We start from the raw sequence: 16,445 nt of genomic DNA, 5'->3' as shown, positions 1-16,445 counted from the left end.
GTTTATGCTATTTTTAAAAAATCTCTATTTCATATTGGAAATGGAAATGAGCTTCATTCAATCAAATTCTTCAGGGTGAAATGTTATGCAATATTACCATGAAATATCTTTTCGAAAATGGGCAGTAAAATGACTCAAATCTGCATGATCTTCAATATGCTGTTCAGAATAAGGACTCCTATTGGACGATGCAACCTGGATAGTGATTTGCATACTTTAAGAATTTAATTGGACTTACATCACCTGATGGTTCTTAAGGAGAAGTTTAGAACGAAGCAGAAAAGTGGATTTTGTCTGGAAAATTCCTCATCTCTCTGATCTTCATCAAACTGTTCACAATGGGCAATTGGCTCCGATTTCTAGCCGCTTTGCTCCTGTGTCTACATGGTAAGCGCTGCGGAATCCGCACTGATTTGAACTAAATTCACTTTGTACAGTTCAACAATGTGACCTATATGTGACTTGTTATCTCTCCAGGCACAACCGGAGCTGTTACCCTGACTCAGCCTTCGTCCATCTCATCCTCCCCGGGAAACACCGTCAAGATCACCTGTACCATGTCCGGAGGCAGCATCGGCAGCTATTACACGAGTTGGTACCAGCAGAAGCCTGACGGCGCCCCTCTGTTTGTTTGGTATGAGGGCTCCACCAGAGGTCCGGGTATTCCTGATCGATTCACTGGTTCTGTGGACTCATCGAGCAACGCCATGCATTTAACCATCAGCGGTGTGCAACCGGAGGACGCCGCCGATTATTACTGTTTTGCCGGTGTCAGTGGGGTGTACCAGTTCGGTAAAGGGACGAAGCTGAGTTTGAAAAGTAAGTGATCTTTGACATTGCACACTTTGCATGTGGTTTTTCGACTTTTCGATAATTATTTTGATCTGGTTCTCCTTCAAAGATTCCACAGTACAAATGTATGTTTATCTGTGTTGGATTCTGTTTCACTCTGTTCTGGTAATATTTGCATGTGGCTATAATCTTCGCAATGACAAACGTTTTATTTGGAAATCGGATATTTTGAAGAATCAAACATGCGAATCCTGATTTTAACTGAGAATCTGTTAAGGATTAGGACGGATAGTGCAGAAAACTAGCAAAGGTAAAAAGTCTCAGAGGAATAGCATGACGTGGAAATATTACTCCTCCCGTTAACAAACGCTTCTATTAACAATTTTCTGTAGATTTCTTTCCGGATTTCTTAAAATGTTTTATTTTCTCCCAATTCCGTGTTTCATGTCACCAAGGGGAGCACAACTGCAATTAACAGCAAATGCTCAGTAATGTCGTATGTTCAACTACAAGTTGCTGTAGTTGTTCAGATATGATCAACTGTGAGAGAAGACACAGCCCGAGAGACGGCTCAATCCGCTCAACACACAAAATATATTTTCTCCATTGGAAATTAACGTTGTTGTTTATTATTAGTTGTGAGGTTAAGGAGTGCCCGACCTATGTATTAACTTTAATTGTATGATGCCATTAATTAGGAACTACATTCCGTAAATACAGTGTCAAATCAATTATTGAAGACTTGTGAAGTTATTCTCCGCAGCGATTGAAATATTGGAATCTGATTGTGCTCCTGAATTAATTTTCTGTGTACAGTGTTTGGTGAAAAGAGATGTTCACGTTGTTACTATCTGCTGCCGGTGTCTGTAAACAAACATCAATGATGGAACTGCTTATTTATAGTTGGGGTGAAAGCATTTGGGCTGTTATTTTTATCGGCATGTATATATATACTCCAAAAAGATTCAGTTTGATCTTCGGAATCACTAATATTCGGATTGTATTGATAAATAATCACATTTTGATGTATCAATAACAAACTACCTACCTTCGTGAATGGCGATTTTTCAAGTCCCAAACATCTCTCAAAGATTAGCATCTGCCTTCTCAAGGAAATTTAGTTTGCGCAAAATTGGATTTAAAGCCGAATAATGCGATTTACATTTACACAGAGTTAATCGGAAAGCGCTGTTCAGTTTCAAACATAGATATTTATGTCTATTTGCTGCACATTCTCTCCTCTGTGAAGGGAAACAATGGATACAATTAACAATACCGGAATATTTGAACGTGTTGTCCCCATTTAAACGCTCATCAGCCAACTAATAATAGTATGCATAGTAATGAGCGGTGTATGATGAGCAGCCCCCAGGCATTTGTCTATCAGCCGTGACCCCAACACTGAATGTTCCCTTGATATAGATAGACTTTGTTACAATTGAACAGTACCGCCAATAGACAAGAACATGTTTTACCATTTACACAAATGTAAATTACTGTATTGCAGCATTTATTAGCGAACTTGAAGTTGTGTCGTGCGATTGAACAGGACGCAATCTTAAACTGTTAAGAAAAGTAATTTCAACCACTTTAATTCATCATGTAGTGGCATGATCTGAATACTATTTTTTTTCCTTCCAGACTCACAGGGCCCTTCGGTGACTGTCCTTCCGCCTTCACCAGATCAAATCACAGCAAAGAGCAAGGCGACCCTGGTGTGTCTGGTGAATGATTTTATCCCGGGAGCTGTGGAGGTCGAGTGGACTGTGGATGGCGGTACCAGAAGTGAAGGTGTTGAAACGAGTGCGATCAAACAGCAGGCGGACAACACGTACAGTGTGAGCAGTTATCTGACTCTGCCAACCTCCGAGTGGGAGTCACACGACCTGTATTCCTGTGTGGTCAAACACGAGAGTCTGACGATTCCGCTCGAAAAAAGCATCGCCAGATCCAGTTGTACCTAAATCAGGAATGTGGAGCACTAATCGAATATCTACCTTTAATAATAATACTTGTGATTGTAGTATTTTGGAATTTAAGTTAATTTTACGAGACATGTCGAAATTGAGAAACAAATTCGCTTTGTAAACACTTTTGGTAAATTTCCCAACCAAAGACTTAAATGTTTCAAGTATTGCAATAAATCCGGCAAGATCAATATTTGTCAGTTTGCTGGACTTGAATGGTTGTATCCTACGATGTGTTCACGCTGCAATGATCAAACCCATTGTGTAAAATTACAGAAATAAGATATATCACAGATTAATAAAATGACTCTTGCATTGTCCTCTGTGCCGCGGCTGTTTTTCTTCCATTTATTTCTTGATTTCATTCATTTTTTTCGCAAACCACTAGTTTTATTGTTTATTATTATATGGACATTTAGATAAACATTGAAAATGTAATAAACTGGAAAAACCACAGAATGCCGTCACACGGGAAGCAATATTCCTCCAGGAAATTATACACTCATGAGGGAGCACGAATAGCACATTCAGCATCTTGCTGTCCTGCCTCAGACTTCTTCTGAGGAGTGTGGCACAGAGGCGTCAGCGGCTATAATTGGGTTTAGTTAATTGTAGCCCCCAAACTATTGCGTCGTAAAATGTAAAATGTGTTGCGCAGAATTTGGGAAATATATTAATTTCGGTCGTTATCTTGGAGCCGTTTCATGAGGTTCTTAAAAAGAAACAACTTTGAAATTGAACTGAAAATGAATTAAAATTAAAGTGAATTTAAAATATTGCACAACGTTAAAGATGAAGTCATGATCGTTCTTATAGGCGAATCGCATATGAAATGTTCTGCACCAAAATTGGCGAAAATTCATCCAGGATTTAGAAGCTCATTCACTGAGCTAATTTTGCCCCCTCCTCTGCAGGCCACCATTGTGTATAGAACTAAATCAACGTTTATACGTAACCATTTACTTAATACAATCTTCACGCTAAGCTTTTATTTTGTCAAAAGGAGTGACAACATATTTAAAAGCTGCTGTCCATCAGCCAATCAGATGCAAATGAAACGAGAAAATGTACCCTCCCCCAAAAGCTCATGGAAGATTTACTCCTCCCCCGGCCCCACTTCCCACCCCCCAACCCCCCTCCCCCCTCCATCTTGTGGGTACCAGCGTGCCCCAATCCTGCTGTTGAGAAACCAACTTCCCCTTTGCAGCATTTCGATGACTGTTTAACACCTGCAGTTTATTTCAACAGCTCAAGTTTGCATTATTCCTGTTAATTCTTTCCCCTTATTGCAACCTTCAAATCAAATTATATTTTGCATCGTTGTAGATCAATACTTAAATAAGTACAAAATATCGGATTATTTAATTGGATCTATGATAAGAGGATAACTAGACGTATAACATATCTGCAATATCACAGGAGGAGCCGGTAATGTAGTGTTATAGTAGTTTACAACATTTTTTCAATACATTTCTAAAATCGTAATCTTATCAATCTCAGATGAAATTGACCCTTAGCTGTGGATAATGTAATAATCGGTATTTATGTTTGCATCGGGAGAATTGATTCGTTAGAACTGAATAGTACAATTGAAGGAACCAATACAACCCATGATTGTTGCATCACTCAACACAAGTGGCAGTAAGTGGAGTGTTTTTTACATTCACAGGGTATAGTTCACTACTCTCTTAATCTGCAAACTTGCATATATTACTGGTTATGAATAGTTATCAGGACCAACCAGGTCCGACATCTACGTTTATGCATTCTGAATCATGCGCTAATTTGTGAGTCAAAACTGCAAATTGTTGTTTGTTCTTTCATGGGGCAAAGGAATTCAACAGGTTATTTTGGCCATCTTTCAGGAACCTTTATATTTGATTTTAGTTGCACCCAATACCTGAGAATAAATTTCGATACGGTATAAAGTGTTGTCTTTAGATAAGGATATTTGGGACATCACAATAACAATGTAACTATATACGTTCAAGTATTTATCATTTTTTCCTTTTGGAATTATCATCATTGTAAAGACATCAGCAGTATAAAGCACCGAGCATTGTCCCTCTTCCTGTTCATAAGAGAAATAAAGAAATCAACTTCCCTGTTCTTTGTTTATATTTCAGTAGAAATTCCACCTGGTTCTATTGAACAACAGAAAACGGTTCTCAAAGTTAAACATGAATTAAACAGGGTGGCAATTTTAGGTTGACAATTTTCATATGATAGTTTTATAGAGTATTTTTTGAGCAATTTTGTATTTCTACCCAAGTAATCGTACATTGTGACAGACCAGAACAGGGTGAGGAGCAAGAGAATCATGTTCAACTGAAACACTCGATCCGTAGAGGGCGCTGCCTCACAATTAATAAAACAGTTTGCTCACTCTCACAGAAGCAAAATGTGAAACAATCACTACACGTAGCACAAGAAATCAAGCTTCCTGAGACGCTACCTGCGTGGAGGGCACTATATATTTGGAAGTTATTGTTGTTTTTGAATCAATAACTGAAACATTAATTTCACTTATGTATAACTAAGTTCTTTTGCTTTTCAATTAATTTGACAGAAACGTTTATGTCTACCCGAAGAAATAACAACTTAGTTTAGCATCGTATTGTGGAGTCCTATAGCTCAGGGGTTAGAGCACTCGCTTTATAAGCGAGAGACCTCGGTTTGATTCCTGGCAGGGTGAAACCTTGGGCAAGTTTTCTTTCTTCACACACCTGATAATAGTTCCTCAAGAAAAATAAACAATAATAAATTGGTCATTTCAATCCATAACTGTTTGTGTGACACTGCTGCGTGCAATTGGCTGCCGCATTTCGCCCACAAATATACATTCAATTCATTTTACATTCTATTCTGTGAGGCGCTTTGAGACGTCCAGAAAACATAAAATGCTATATCAAATGGAAGGATTATTATTTATTATTTATTATTCAAAAAATGAAACCTCTGACAATGCACCACTACTCTCAACAATGATAGCCCTAGAATTTTCAATAGAAATCCTGACAGTTGTTCAATTCGATATATATTGTCTGAAGTATTTACTGTAGAATATCCTGTTTGGTACCACCGGAGGACATATGCACATCAGAAGTTTAATTTTACCAGGTTGTGTATTCTCCATTATGAGTGTTAACATTTTCCACTGCATGGAAACTGCTACGGTCAAGTTCACAAACAACATCCTGACCGTGTGTGACCAGGGCTCCCTTTGGCTCCTTGTCCTCCTCGACCTCTCTGCCGCCTTTGACACCATGGACCACTCAATCCTCCTCCACCGACTACCCTCCCACCTCAACCTTCAAGGTTCCGTCCTTGACTGGTTCAGGTCCTACGTTTCACAAAACCTCCAATTCATTGTGGCAAATGGCTTCTCCTCCAGCCCCCGCACTGTCTTGTGCCTGTCTGACATCAAGTCATGGATGAGGGCCAACTTTCTCCATCTCAATATAAGCAAGACTGAGGCCCTCCTGATTGGCTCGCACCCATGCCTCCGTACCTCAGGCGCTGGCAGCATCAGTCTCCATGGCTGCACATTCAACCTTACTAAGCCAGTCAGGAACCTGGGTATCTTGCTTGACCCTGAACTGTCCTTTCTTCCCCACATCCACGATCAGCACTGCCTACACCACCACTGCAACATTGCCAGACTGTGCCACTGCCTCACCCCTCAAGCTGCCGAAACCCTCACCCACGTATTCGTCACATCAAGGCTCGATTACGGGAACTCCCAGGAACTCATCGGCCTTTCTAACCCTTCAAGAGGCCAATCATCCAAAACTCTTCAGCTCGTACACTCTCACGCACAGGTTCCGTAACCCATCACTCCCACCCTCGTCCGGCTCCACTGGCTCCCCATTCCCTGGAGGATTGAGTGAAGATCCTCGCCCTCACCTTCAAGACCATCCATGGCCTTACCCCCTCCTACCTCTCTGACCTGCTGAGTCCCTATCAATCTGCCCACTCCCTATGTTCAGGAGGATTCGGCCTGCTCCATGTCTCTCAACTGACTGGACCCTACCATTGGAGGATGGGCTTTCAGCCTCTCTGCACCCACACTCTGCAACTCCATCCCATGGTTCCTTCACCTCGCTTCCTCCCTTGCCTCTTTCAAGGCCGGTCTCAAGACCCTTTTGTTTGACCATGCCTTTGGTCTCCCTCCCACCTCTCTGCCTTCCCTCACCCCTATGCCACCCCTCCCCCATGCTCAGGCCCCGACGCCTGACTGTTCAGCGCTTTGGGCCGTCTTCCCAACGTGAAAGGCGCTCTATAAATGTAATTTTGTGTTGTTGTTGTAACATGGCTGTGTGCCCACACTTTGGTCAGGAGAATGGTAGTGATACTCTCCAGCGTTTCACATCATAATACAGAGGCTCAGCTTTCATCCAATGATTTTTGAAAACTGCGCTTGAATCTCCAACTCATGTAAATCCTTCCAGCGGGCAGAGGGGTGCGGGAGGAATGAGGTTAGTGGGGATTCCTTTGTGATGAGATAGCTCCAAGACAGTATATTTTAGACTGTCAAAATTAGGCTAATCATAATGGCAGGCGCTCCACCATAATAAAAGTCACTTAATGACTGACAACTGCAGGAAAAAAATGCAATTATGTGGTGTGTTTCAAGTTGGGATGGCATAGCAATGTGCTGAACAACCAAGCATTTGCACCCGAGCTGCAACCGGAATTACGTGGGTTGGGGTGGGAGAATGACCAAGGCATGGCCGAAGATAAAGGAGTTGAGTTTGGCCTTCAAGGATAGAAGGCAAGGAAAAGGGAAGAGATTCCTGAATGAAGTTCTAGAGGTTTGGGGCAAAATGGCTGAAGGCCCACTTGTTGATGGTGGGGCAAACAGGTAATGCACCACTACCCTTTCACCACCACCGTTTCAACTTTTAACTGGAGAAAGTTACCTCTCAACCAATGAAAACAGAAGTAAAAACATTGAGGAATTTTGAGCAAGAGCTGGAACGCATGATTATTTGTAAATCAACTGCCCTTCAAAATGAGGGTACATATAGGATGGGCCAAATCGCATACTTCTGGAGTAAATCTCCCTCTACAATGTAATGATGGGGATGTCCTGCATTGTTCGAGGTGCCATTCGTTGGATGAGACTTTGAACAAAATCACATTTTCTTGTTCATGTGGACGTTTAGGATCACATGTCACAATGCAAACGAAGAAGAACACGTCTGGTGTCATGTCCAACAATTCCCCAATATATAAGAGTAATTCACGTCAAGCCTGTTTGTGAGACAATACCATGCACAAATTGGTTGCCATATTTGCCTACAAATTATACCCAGTATATCCAGTGAAGCATCATGAAACGTCCTCCTGATATGAAAAGTGTTTCTCAAAAGTATTATTATCAATATATTTCATATGTAACACAGTACATGTACAGCAGGAGTATTTTTTGAAATGAAGGCTGTCCTGGTTTTCTATGCATGTAGAAGCCATTGTTGTTTCGCCCACAAATATATGGTGAATTCACTTTACAGCATATTTTGTGAAACGCTTTGAGATGTCGAGAAGACGTGAAAAGCGCTATATCAAATGCAAGGATTATTATTATTTATTATTATTATTTGTCACAAACGTGCATTGGATCGGCGCATGCGCAGAATTCAACACAAGCGAGTGGGAACCCTGCTGGAAACCATCACTTGAGTGCTTTTCTTCCTTCAGCAGGTAGAGGAACATAAATCTGCTTTTACATTTATCGATCCATAACACATCACATTATAGCTGCAGGTACCAGGTCCAGAAGATCGGAATGGAGTGTTTGTGGTTTGATACCATCGCACATCTATTTGCTGGATGCAAGTATAGATTCACAACCGTTAATGTTTTAGCAGAAAAGCTCCAGTATTGTAGAGCCAAATGATGCAGAGGCGCTGCAATTAATTGAGATTTGCTTAAACATGGGGAAGCTAACCACCATTACAAACATATTTAGTGTAATGTTCTTTTCCAGGATAAGATGAGAGCAATGGTATACAATATTATCTAACAGTTGATTGGAAATTGAACAATATTCCAAATTGCAAACCTTTCCACACAAAACAAAATTGTGTTTAAAAGAAACAGCACATAATGTAGAAGGCTGATGGGGAATGATATCGGAGCACTGTCGGATTCTTGTGTGAAGATATTGAACTGATTCACTTAATATATGACATAAGAAATAACCAGTTAGCCATTCTCTATTTCACAGTATGCGCCTTGAAGCAACACTTCCAGTCACTCATTTACAATATCTACTCAAATCTACCATTTTGTTTTCACTAGTGTCTCCAGTAAAATACCCTCTGCGGAACAAGAAATAAGTATCAAAAAGCCCAAAGAAACCTGCATGTACCTCTCTGTTTGTGTGAGGAGGGGCGATAACAAACGACAGCCACTGTAACAGTCTATCCGCGATGCATTTGTGGCACAATGGCACCACAAACTCCCTGTGACTGGAATGGAATTCCAGGGCTCTTCTCTCCATGTCACTCCGCTTGCCTTATTGTGGAAAGTATTTGGTACAGCTTAAATACAGAAAAGGCATGGGCATTATGTTTGTCATTTGTGGCGTTGCCCTCGATGTTACGAGCATACCAAACATCGTATTATAATAATAATAATAATCCTTGCATTTGATATTGCGCTTTTCACGTCGGGAGGACGTCCCAAAGCGCTTCACAGAACATACTGTAAAGTGAATTGACTGTATATTTGTGGACGAACGCGGCAGCCAATCGCACACAGCAATGTCCCACAAACAGTCGTAGATTGAAAATGACCAATTTATTATTGTTTTTGGTTTTGGAGGGATTATTATTAGGCTCTGTGTGGAGTAAGGAAACTTGCCCAAGGTTTCGCCCTCTGCCTGGAATTGAACTCAGGTCTCTCGCTCGCAAAGCGAGTGCTCTAACCACTGAGCTACAGGACTCCATATACCAATCTTACATCATAAACACCTATCTCTATATGCGGAGCTGTCCACCTGGCTAGGTTATCAATAGAGTTATGCCGTTGCTTGATAGAAACGTTCTTTTACCATCAAAGGATTGTTAATCAAGCTCTTATTCTGTTATGAAACATATCACATCTTCATTGAGGCACAGTGCAGTGAAGAGAATCCCAATGTGAGAGCAGGGCGGGGGCTTGAAGTTGACTTAAATAATTTATGTTCTCAAAAATCTATAATTCGTATATATAGTTTGAGTAATGTCGCACCAGCTGTAAAGTGTGACTTTTTGTGCAGGTCTATATCAGGGCAGGTGTGGCATGTCATTGTGTAAACTGTAACTGAATGAAACGATGAAACATTCGCATCTACAAATTATCCAACACGGAACCATCTCCACAACAAAGTAATTCCCTTTGAAACTGAGCAAGAGATCCTGCAGGATTCACCTAATGCAAAGCCATGAAATATCTGAATATTTGATAGTATAAGACTTTTCCACCATTCTGTAAATAATTGAAGTTTGTGCTATTTAAAAAATCTCTATTTCATACTGGAAATGAAAATGAGCTTCATTCAATCAAAGTCTTCAGCGTGAAATGTTTTGCAGTATTAGCATGGAATATCTTTTCGAAAATGGGCAGTAAAATGGCTCAAATCTGCATGATCTTCAGTCTGATATTCAGAACAGGGACTCCCATTGGGCGATGCAACCTGGAATGTGATTTGCATAATTTGAGAATTTAATTGCACTTACATCACCTGATGGTTCTTAAGGAGACGTTTAGAGAGAAGTAGAAAAGTGGATTTTGTCTGGAAAATCCCTCATTTCTCTGATCTTCGTTAACCTGTTCACAATGGACAATTGGCTCCGAGTTCTGGCCGCTTTGCTCCTGTGTCTACATGGTAAACGCTGTGGAATCCGCTCTGCTCTGAATTAAATTCACTTTGTACAGTTTAACAATGTGACCTATACGTGACTTGTTATTTCTCCAGGCACAACCGCAGCTGTTACCCTGACTCAGCCACCGACCATCTCATCCTCCCCGGGAAACACCATCAAGATCACCTGTACCATGTCCGGAGATAGTATCGGCAGTCACCATGTGAGCTGGTACCAGCAGAAGCCTGACGGCGCCCCTCTGTTTGTTTGGTATCAAAGCGGCACCACAGGTCAGGGAATCCCTGATCGATTCACTGGTTCTGTGGATTCAGGGAGCAACGCCATGCATTTAACCATCAGCGCTGTGCAACCGGAGGACGCTGCCGATTACTACTGTGGTGCGGATAAAAATTGGAAGTTCCTCTTTGGTGAAGGGACCAAGCTGAGTTTGAAAAGTAAGTCATCTTTGACATTGCACACTTTGCTTATGGTTGTTTCGACTTTCCGATAATTATTTTGATCTGGTTCTCCTTCAAAGATTCCACAATATAAATGTATGTATATCTGTGTTCGATTCTGTTTCGCACTGTTCTGGTAATATTTGCATCCTGCCATAATCTTCGCAATTATATGCGTTTTATGTGGAAATCGGGTATTTTGAAGAATCATACATGCGAACTTTAAGTTTAACTGAGAATCTATGAAGTATTTGGACGGATAGTGCAGAAAACCAGCAACGGTAAAACGTCTGAAAGGTGTAGTATGACGTGGAAATGCTATTCCCCCCTTAATAAGCGCTTCGATTTTAACATTTTTCCGCAGATTTCCTTTCAGATTTCTTAAAATATTTCATTTTCTCCCAATTCCGCGTTTCGTGTCACTAAGTGGAGCAGAATTGCAAGGGAAAGCATATGTTCCATCACACGTTGCTGTGATTTTTCAGATATAAATCAACGCTGAATGAAAACACAGGCCGAGAAACGGCTCAATCCGCTCAAAACACAAAATATATTTTCTCCTTGGAAATTGTCTTGATTGTTTCCTATTAATTGTGAGGTTAAGGGGATCTCGACCTATGTAACTGTAGCTGTAGTGCGCTATTAATTAAGAAATAAATTCAGCAAATACAGTCCCAACTAAAATATTATGAAAACTTGTGAAGTTACTTGAAATATTGGAATCTTATTGTGTTCCTGAATTGATTTTCTGTGTACAGTATTTGGTGAAAAGGGAAATATTTATTATATTCAGATTTTCATGCTCTTACTATCTGCTGCCGTTGCATCCAAAACATCATTGATGGAACTGCGTATATATAGTTGGTTGAAAGCATTTGGCTGTAATTCTTATCCGTATGTCACAGTCGCTCCAAAAAGATTCAACTTGATCTTGAGAATTACTAGTATTCTGGTTGTATTGATCAATAATAACATTTTGATGTATCAGTAACAAACGACCTCCATTCATAGCTCAAAGATTAGCATCTGCCTTCTCAAGGAAAGTTAGATTGTGCAAAATTGGATTTAAAGCCGAACAACGCGTGTTTACATTTACACAGAATGGATTGGAATGGGTGTTCAGTTGCAAACACAGCCAGATATTTATATCCATTTGAGGCACATTCTCTCCTCTGTGAAGAGATACAATGGATAGAATTAACAATAATGTTTCACTGCACTTTCAATCCGGTGTTCCCGCCACATATTCCCTGTGACGGGATATATAGTGTCTGGTGTTATTTCTGATGACTGTAGTGTTTCATTTCTTCCACACAGGAATATTTCAACGTGTGGTCCGCATTTAACCGCTCATCAGTCAACTATACAGACTACAATAATGAAGGGTTTATGATGAACAACCCCCAGACATTTGTCGAGCAGCCGTGGCCCCAACACTGATTGTTCCCTTGATATAGTTAGACTTTGTCACAATTGAATAGTACCGCCAATAGACAAGAAAATGGTTTCCCCTTAACCACGAATGTGAAATACTGTATTGTATTTATTTGCGATCTTGAAGTTGTGTCATGCATTTGAACAGGAAGATTGCACATTTAAAGATGTTTTAAAAATTCAACTATTTAATTTATCATGTACTGGACATGATCTGAGTATTATTTTTTCCTTCCAGACCCACGGGGCCCTTCGGTGACTGTCCTTCCGCCTTCACCAGATCAAATCACAGCAAAGAGCAAGGCGACCCTGGTGTGTCTGGTGAATGATTTTATCCCGGGAGCTGTGGAGGTCGAGTGGACTGTGGATGGCAGTGCCAGAAGTCAAGGTGTTGAAACGAGTGCGATCAAACAGCAGGCGGACAACACGTACAGTGTGAGCAGTTATCTGACTCTGCCAACCTCCGAGTGGGAGTCACACGACCTGTATTCCTGTGTGGTCAAACACCAGACTCTGGCCACTCCGCTCGAGAAAAGCATCGCCAGATCCAGTTGTACCTAAACCAGGAATGTGCACCGATAATCGAATGTACTATTGTCAATCTACCTTTAATAATAATAATTGTGTTTTGTAATATGTTGTCGATTATGTTCATTTTGCTATAAATTTCGCAAAGAGATAACAATCCATACACAGTTTGTACGGTTTGCTGGAAACTTTAGATACAATTATATGTGTTCTCCTTGTGTCGTATTACAGAAATATCGATCAATAATAAACTGTCTCTGCATTGGCCTCTGTGAGTCGCTCATTTTCTCCCAGATTTCCTTTTCAATTCATCAAATCATGAGATTTTAATCTGATTTGTATTATTCTGGACATGTTTTAATATAAAATAGCGACATTTTATGGATTTGGTTTACAGACACGTTGTCTTACCGGAGGAAATATTACAGTAGTTGTCAATCATAGCAACAATGGCACAGGAGCAGAACATTCCCCAACAGTCGGAGTCATTCTGTGTTGTGCTCTCCGGGGCTTCGAAGGTTCAAAATCCCACCTCGTCTCAGCCTGTAAGATGGTTTGATCTTAAACTGTAATATTGTCTGGACTCGGAGGGAGGAGCGGGGGGACCTTGAATTGGGTATTAATTTGTAAATCGCTCTTTTGTAGTTCTTAAAAAAAACCTTCCGAATTCAGGTTGAAATGGAAGCATTTCCGCAAATCTGCGCAATTTTAAATATTATTGACAAACTGGTGGATTTTGTCCCGTAAATCTGTTGTTAAGAAACACTTACTTCCAACCTCCGCCTGACAACGTCTTGTCTGATTGATTAACATCAGTAGGTGTCGCTGTATCAACGATCAAAGTTGCATTTGTGTCGCATTTATCTCTTCCCCTTTTAATACAAACTACAACATTGTTAAATATTATTTATGTAATCATGAATGTCTTTATTCAATATAATGTTAAAGATTGGATTACTAAAGTCGAACTCGGAAGCCTGGGCTTCTTCTCCAAGTTCCACTTGATTAATCCAATCTAATACATCTGTAGGTATGTTTGGTCGATACCAATCGATATTTTATCAAAATATACCAATTGCATACTATTTGTCTAATTTGTGAGAACAAAGTCCCACGAGAAAAACGCTATTCATTAAATTTCGAGAGAAGCCCCAAATGAATGCGTCAATGAAAAAACATCTTGGCCCATCCCACTCCTTGGCTGATTGCCAAAGACAGATTATTTTTATTGTTGTTCTAACACATGACAAAGGCCACACTCACACATTTTAACACAAACATTTACGAACAGTTACCAATGAAACTTTATCAACAACAATTTTAATCTTAATCAACATATTTTCTTGGAAATATCACTTAGAATTAATAAGGAAATATTTTTGCAGCTGGGCCATTCTGCTGAATTATTTCCATGTCAATTAAATTTGATATGCAAATACTTCAGCAGTATAGCACATTAAGCTTAATCAAGACAGGAACATTGAATGCAATAGAAACCTGAAGGGGCCATGGTGTCAGGAGGGGTGCAGTAGGCGGTTCGGGGGATGCGGAAGGAGATGCAAGGGAGGAGGTTGCAGGGAAGTGATATATTCGATCTTCGACATGAGGAAATCTAGCACTTCTTCGTATTTGTCAGCGTGACATGTCAGCATTGCACAGTTGGCAGCATTCTAGTTTGTTATGTTGCAGATTGTGGGTTCAAGTCCCACATTAGGCCTTTCAATTCCTACTGTCTAGGGTGACGCTGCAATGCAATGATGGGGATAAGTTGCGTTGCTGTCAGTGGCATGCCGATTGCCTATTCATGGTGGACAGTAAAGATCCAATATCACTGCAAAAAGAGAAAAGAACTTCTACTGGTCTCCTGTCCGGTAACTCGCTAATTAAAAATTATCATTCATTACATGACTGTTTTCAGCTTTTTTTTTGTTTTCAGTTGGCTCTGGCCGGCTCCACGTCCCCCAACCCACCTGTCCCTCAATTGGTGGTTGAGCTTTCATCCACTCTTCCCCCAACCTCTGGAATTCCTTCCCCAAGTCACTCTGACTTGCCCCCTCCTTAGTCTCCTTCAAGTCCCACCTCAAGATCCTGCTCTTCGACCATGCCATTGACCACCCCCCCTTCCTCCCCACTCCCTTCCCCTCCCGACCCCAGCTCGGGTCTGAAATGCTGCACTCTGTCCAGTGCCTTGGGATGTCCTCCCAACTTGAAAGGTGCTATACAGACGTAATCTTGTTGTTGATTTTGTTGTTGTTTGTGAGACTCTGCTGCACCCAAATTGTCTGCCATATTGGTTAGGAATAAAGTATATACACTATATCCAGTGCGTCATCAGTAAATGCTCTCCTCTATCCAATGTATTATCCAATCTATATCCATGACATGACAGGTTCTGCCATCCCCCAGCTCCGCAACATTGCCCGGCTCCACCACTCTTTCAAACTGCAGGCCGCTGAAACCCTCATACACGCATTCATAACATCCTTTCACAATGCAATTTCTCTGTTTCTTGGCCTCCACAATGCTTCCCTCTGTAGGCTGAAGAACATCCTGAATGCTGCAGCCTGTGTCCTAATCCACACCAGACTCCGTGATCCTGTCACCTCCCTTCTTTGCCTGACTCGATTGGCTTCCCATCACACTATAGGATACAGGATACTGTAACTATTGGATACGGTTCAAAATCCTGGTCACCGCCTTTATTGCTCGCCATGGCCTTACTTCCGACTACCTTTGTGCCATCCAAACCCCTATCAACTTGTTACATCTGGGCTCCAGCCTGCTTCATATCCGCTACCTCACCCGCCCCACATTTTCCGACTGTGCCTTCAGCCATCTACCCCACCCATTGGTACTAAATGCCGCAGGCCACCTGCCTAGGCCCCTGCCTTGTTTACTCCAAGACCGTCTCAAAACTCTCCTCTTTTACTGTGCCTTTGATCACCATCCTTTTAACAATGCATTCCTCGTGCACCAATACCAACCCCAGCAGCTTGGATCCATAAGCTAATTGTCCAGGACGGTGGGACGACCTCCTGAGATGAATGTCACTATAAAAATGTAACATAGCTGTTGTTGTTATTATCATTATACATTTCTTTTAATAGTATAGAACACATTATGTAGGAGTACTGTAGTTAGTTTTTAAAATGAACGCTGCTATGTTTCTGTGCATTTGCAAGTCATTTGGCTCTCGTCAACATCTAAAATCTCATGGCTCTCACCTCCTCCACCTACCCGACCTCCACCTAAAATCTCTGAACCCGTACGCAACCTTGGCATTAGGTTCGACCCCCAATTATCCTTCCTCTCCCACATCCGTTCCCTCACCAACCCTGCTTTCTTCCGCCTCCGACGCAATGCCCATCTCCGCCAATACCTCTACCCAAAAGCCGCTGAAACCCGAGTCCATG

The 16,445-nt window shown here is 41.2% G+C and overlaps 2 protein-coding genes across 2 annotated transcripts; both read left to right on the top strand.

The window, feature by feature from the left end:
* Window positions 1-253: 253 nt before the first annotated feature.
* On the top strand, window positions 254-3,078 carry LOC103188479 (immunoglobulin lambda-1 light chain-like). The gene is made up of 3 exons (XM_042337155.1): window positions 254-387; window positions 478-819; window positions 2,434-3,078. Exons 1-3 carry the CDS (start codon window positions 339-341, stop codon window positions 2,754-2,756), a joined length of 714 nt encoding a protein of 237 aa, XP_042193089.1. The 5' UTR covers window positions 254-338; the 3' UTR covers window positions 2,757-3,078.
* A 7,425-nt stretch (window positions 3,079-10,503) lies between these two features.
* Window positions 10,504-13,299, top strand: LOC103188478 (immunoglobulin lambda-1 light chain-like). The gene is made up of 3 exons (XM_042337154.1): window positions 10,504-10,635; window positions 10,726-11,067; window positions 12,743-13,299. The coding sequence occupies exons 1-3, from the start codon at window positions 10,587-10,589 to the stop codon at window positions 13,063-13,065; spliced, it is 714 nt and encodes a 237-aa protein (XP_042193088.1). The 5' UTR covers window positions 10,504-10,586; the 3' UTR covers window positions 13,066-13,299.
* The last annotated feature ends 3,146 nt before the right edge of the window (window positions 13,300-16,445 follow it).

This window comes from Callorhinchus milii, unplaced genomic scaffold, assembly GCF_018977255.1.
Source record: "Callorhinchus milii isolate IMCB2004 unplaced genomic scaffold, IMCB_Cmil_1.0 Scaffold8, whole genome shotgun sequence".
NCBI classification, from domain to species: domain Eukaryota; kingdom Metazoa; phylum Chordata; class Chondrichthyes; order Chimaeriformes; family Callorhinchidae; genus Callorhinchus; species Callorhinchus milii.
This window is presented reverse-complemented; position numbering and strand designations above follow the sequence as displayed.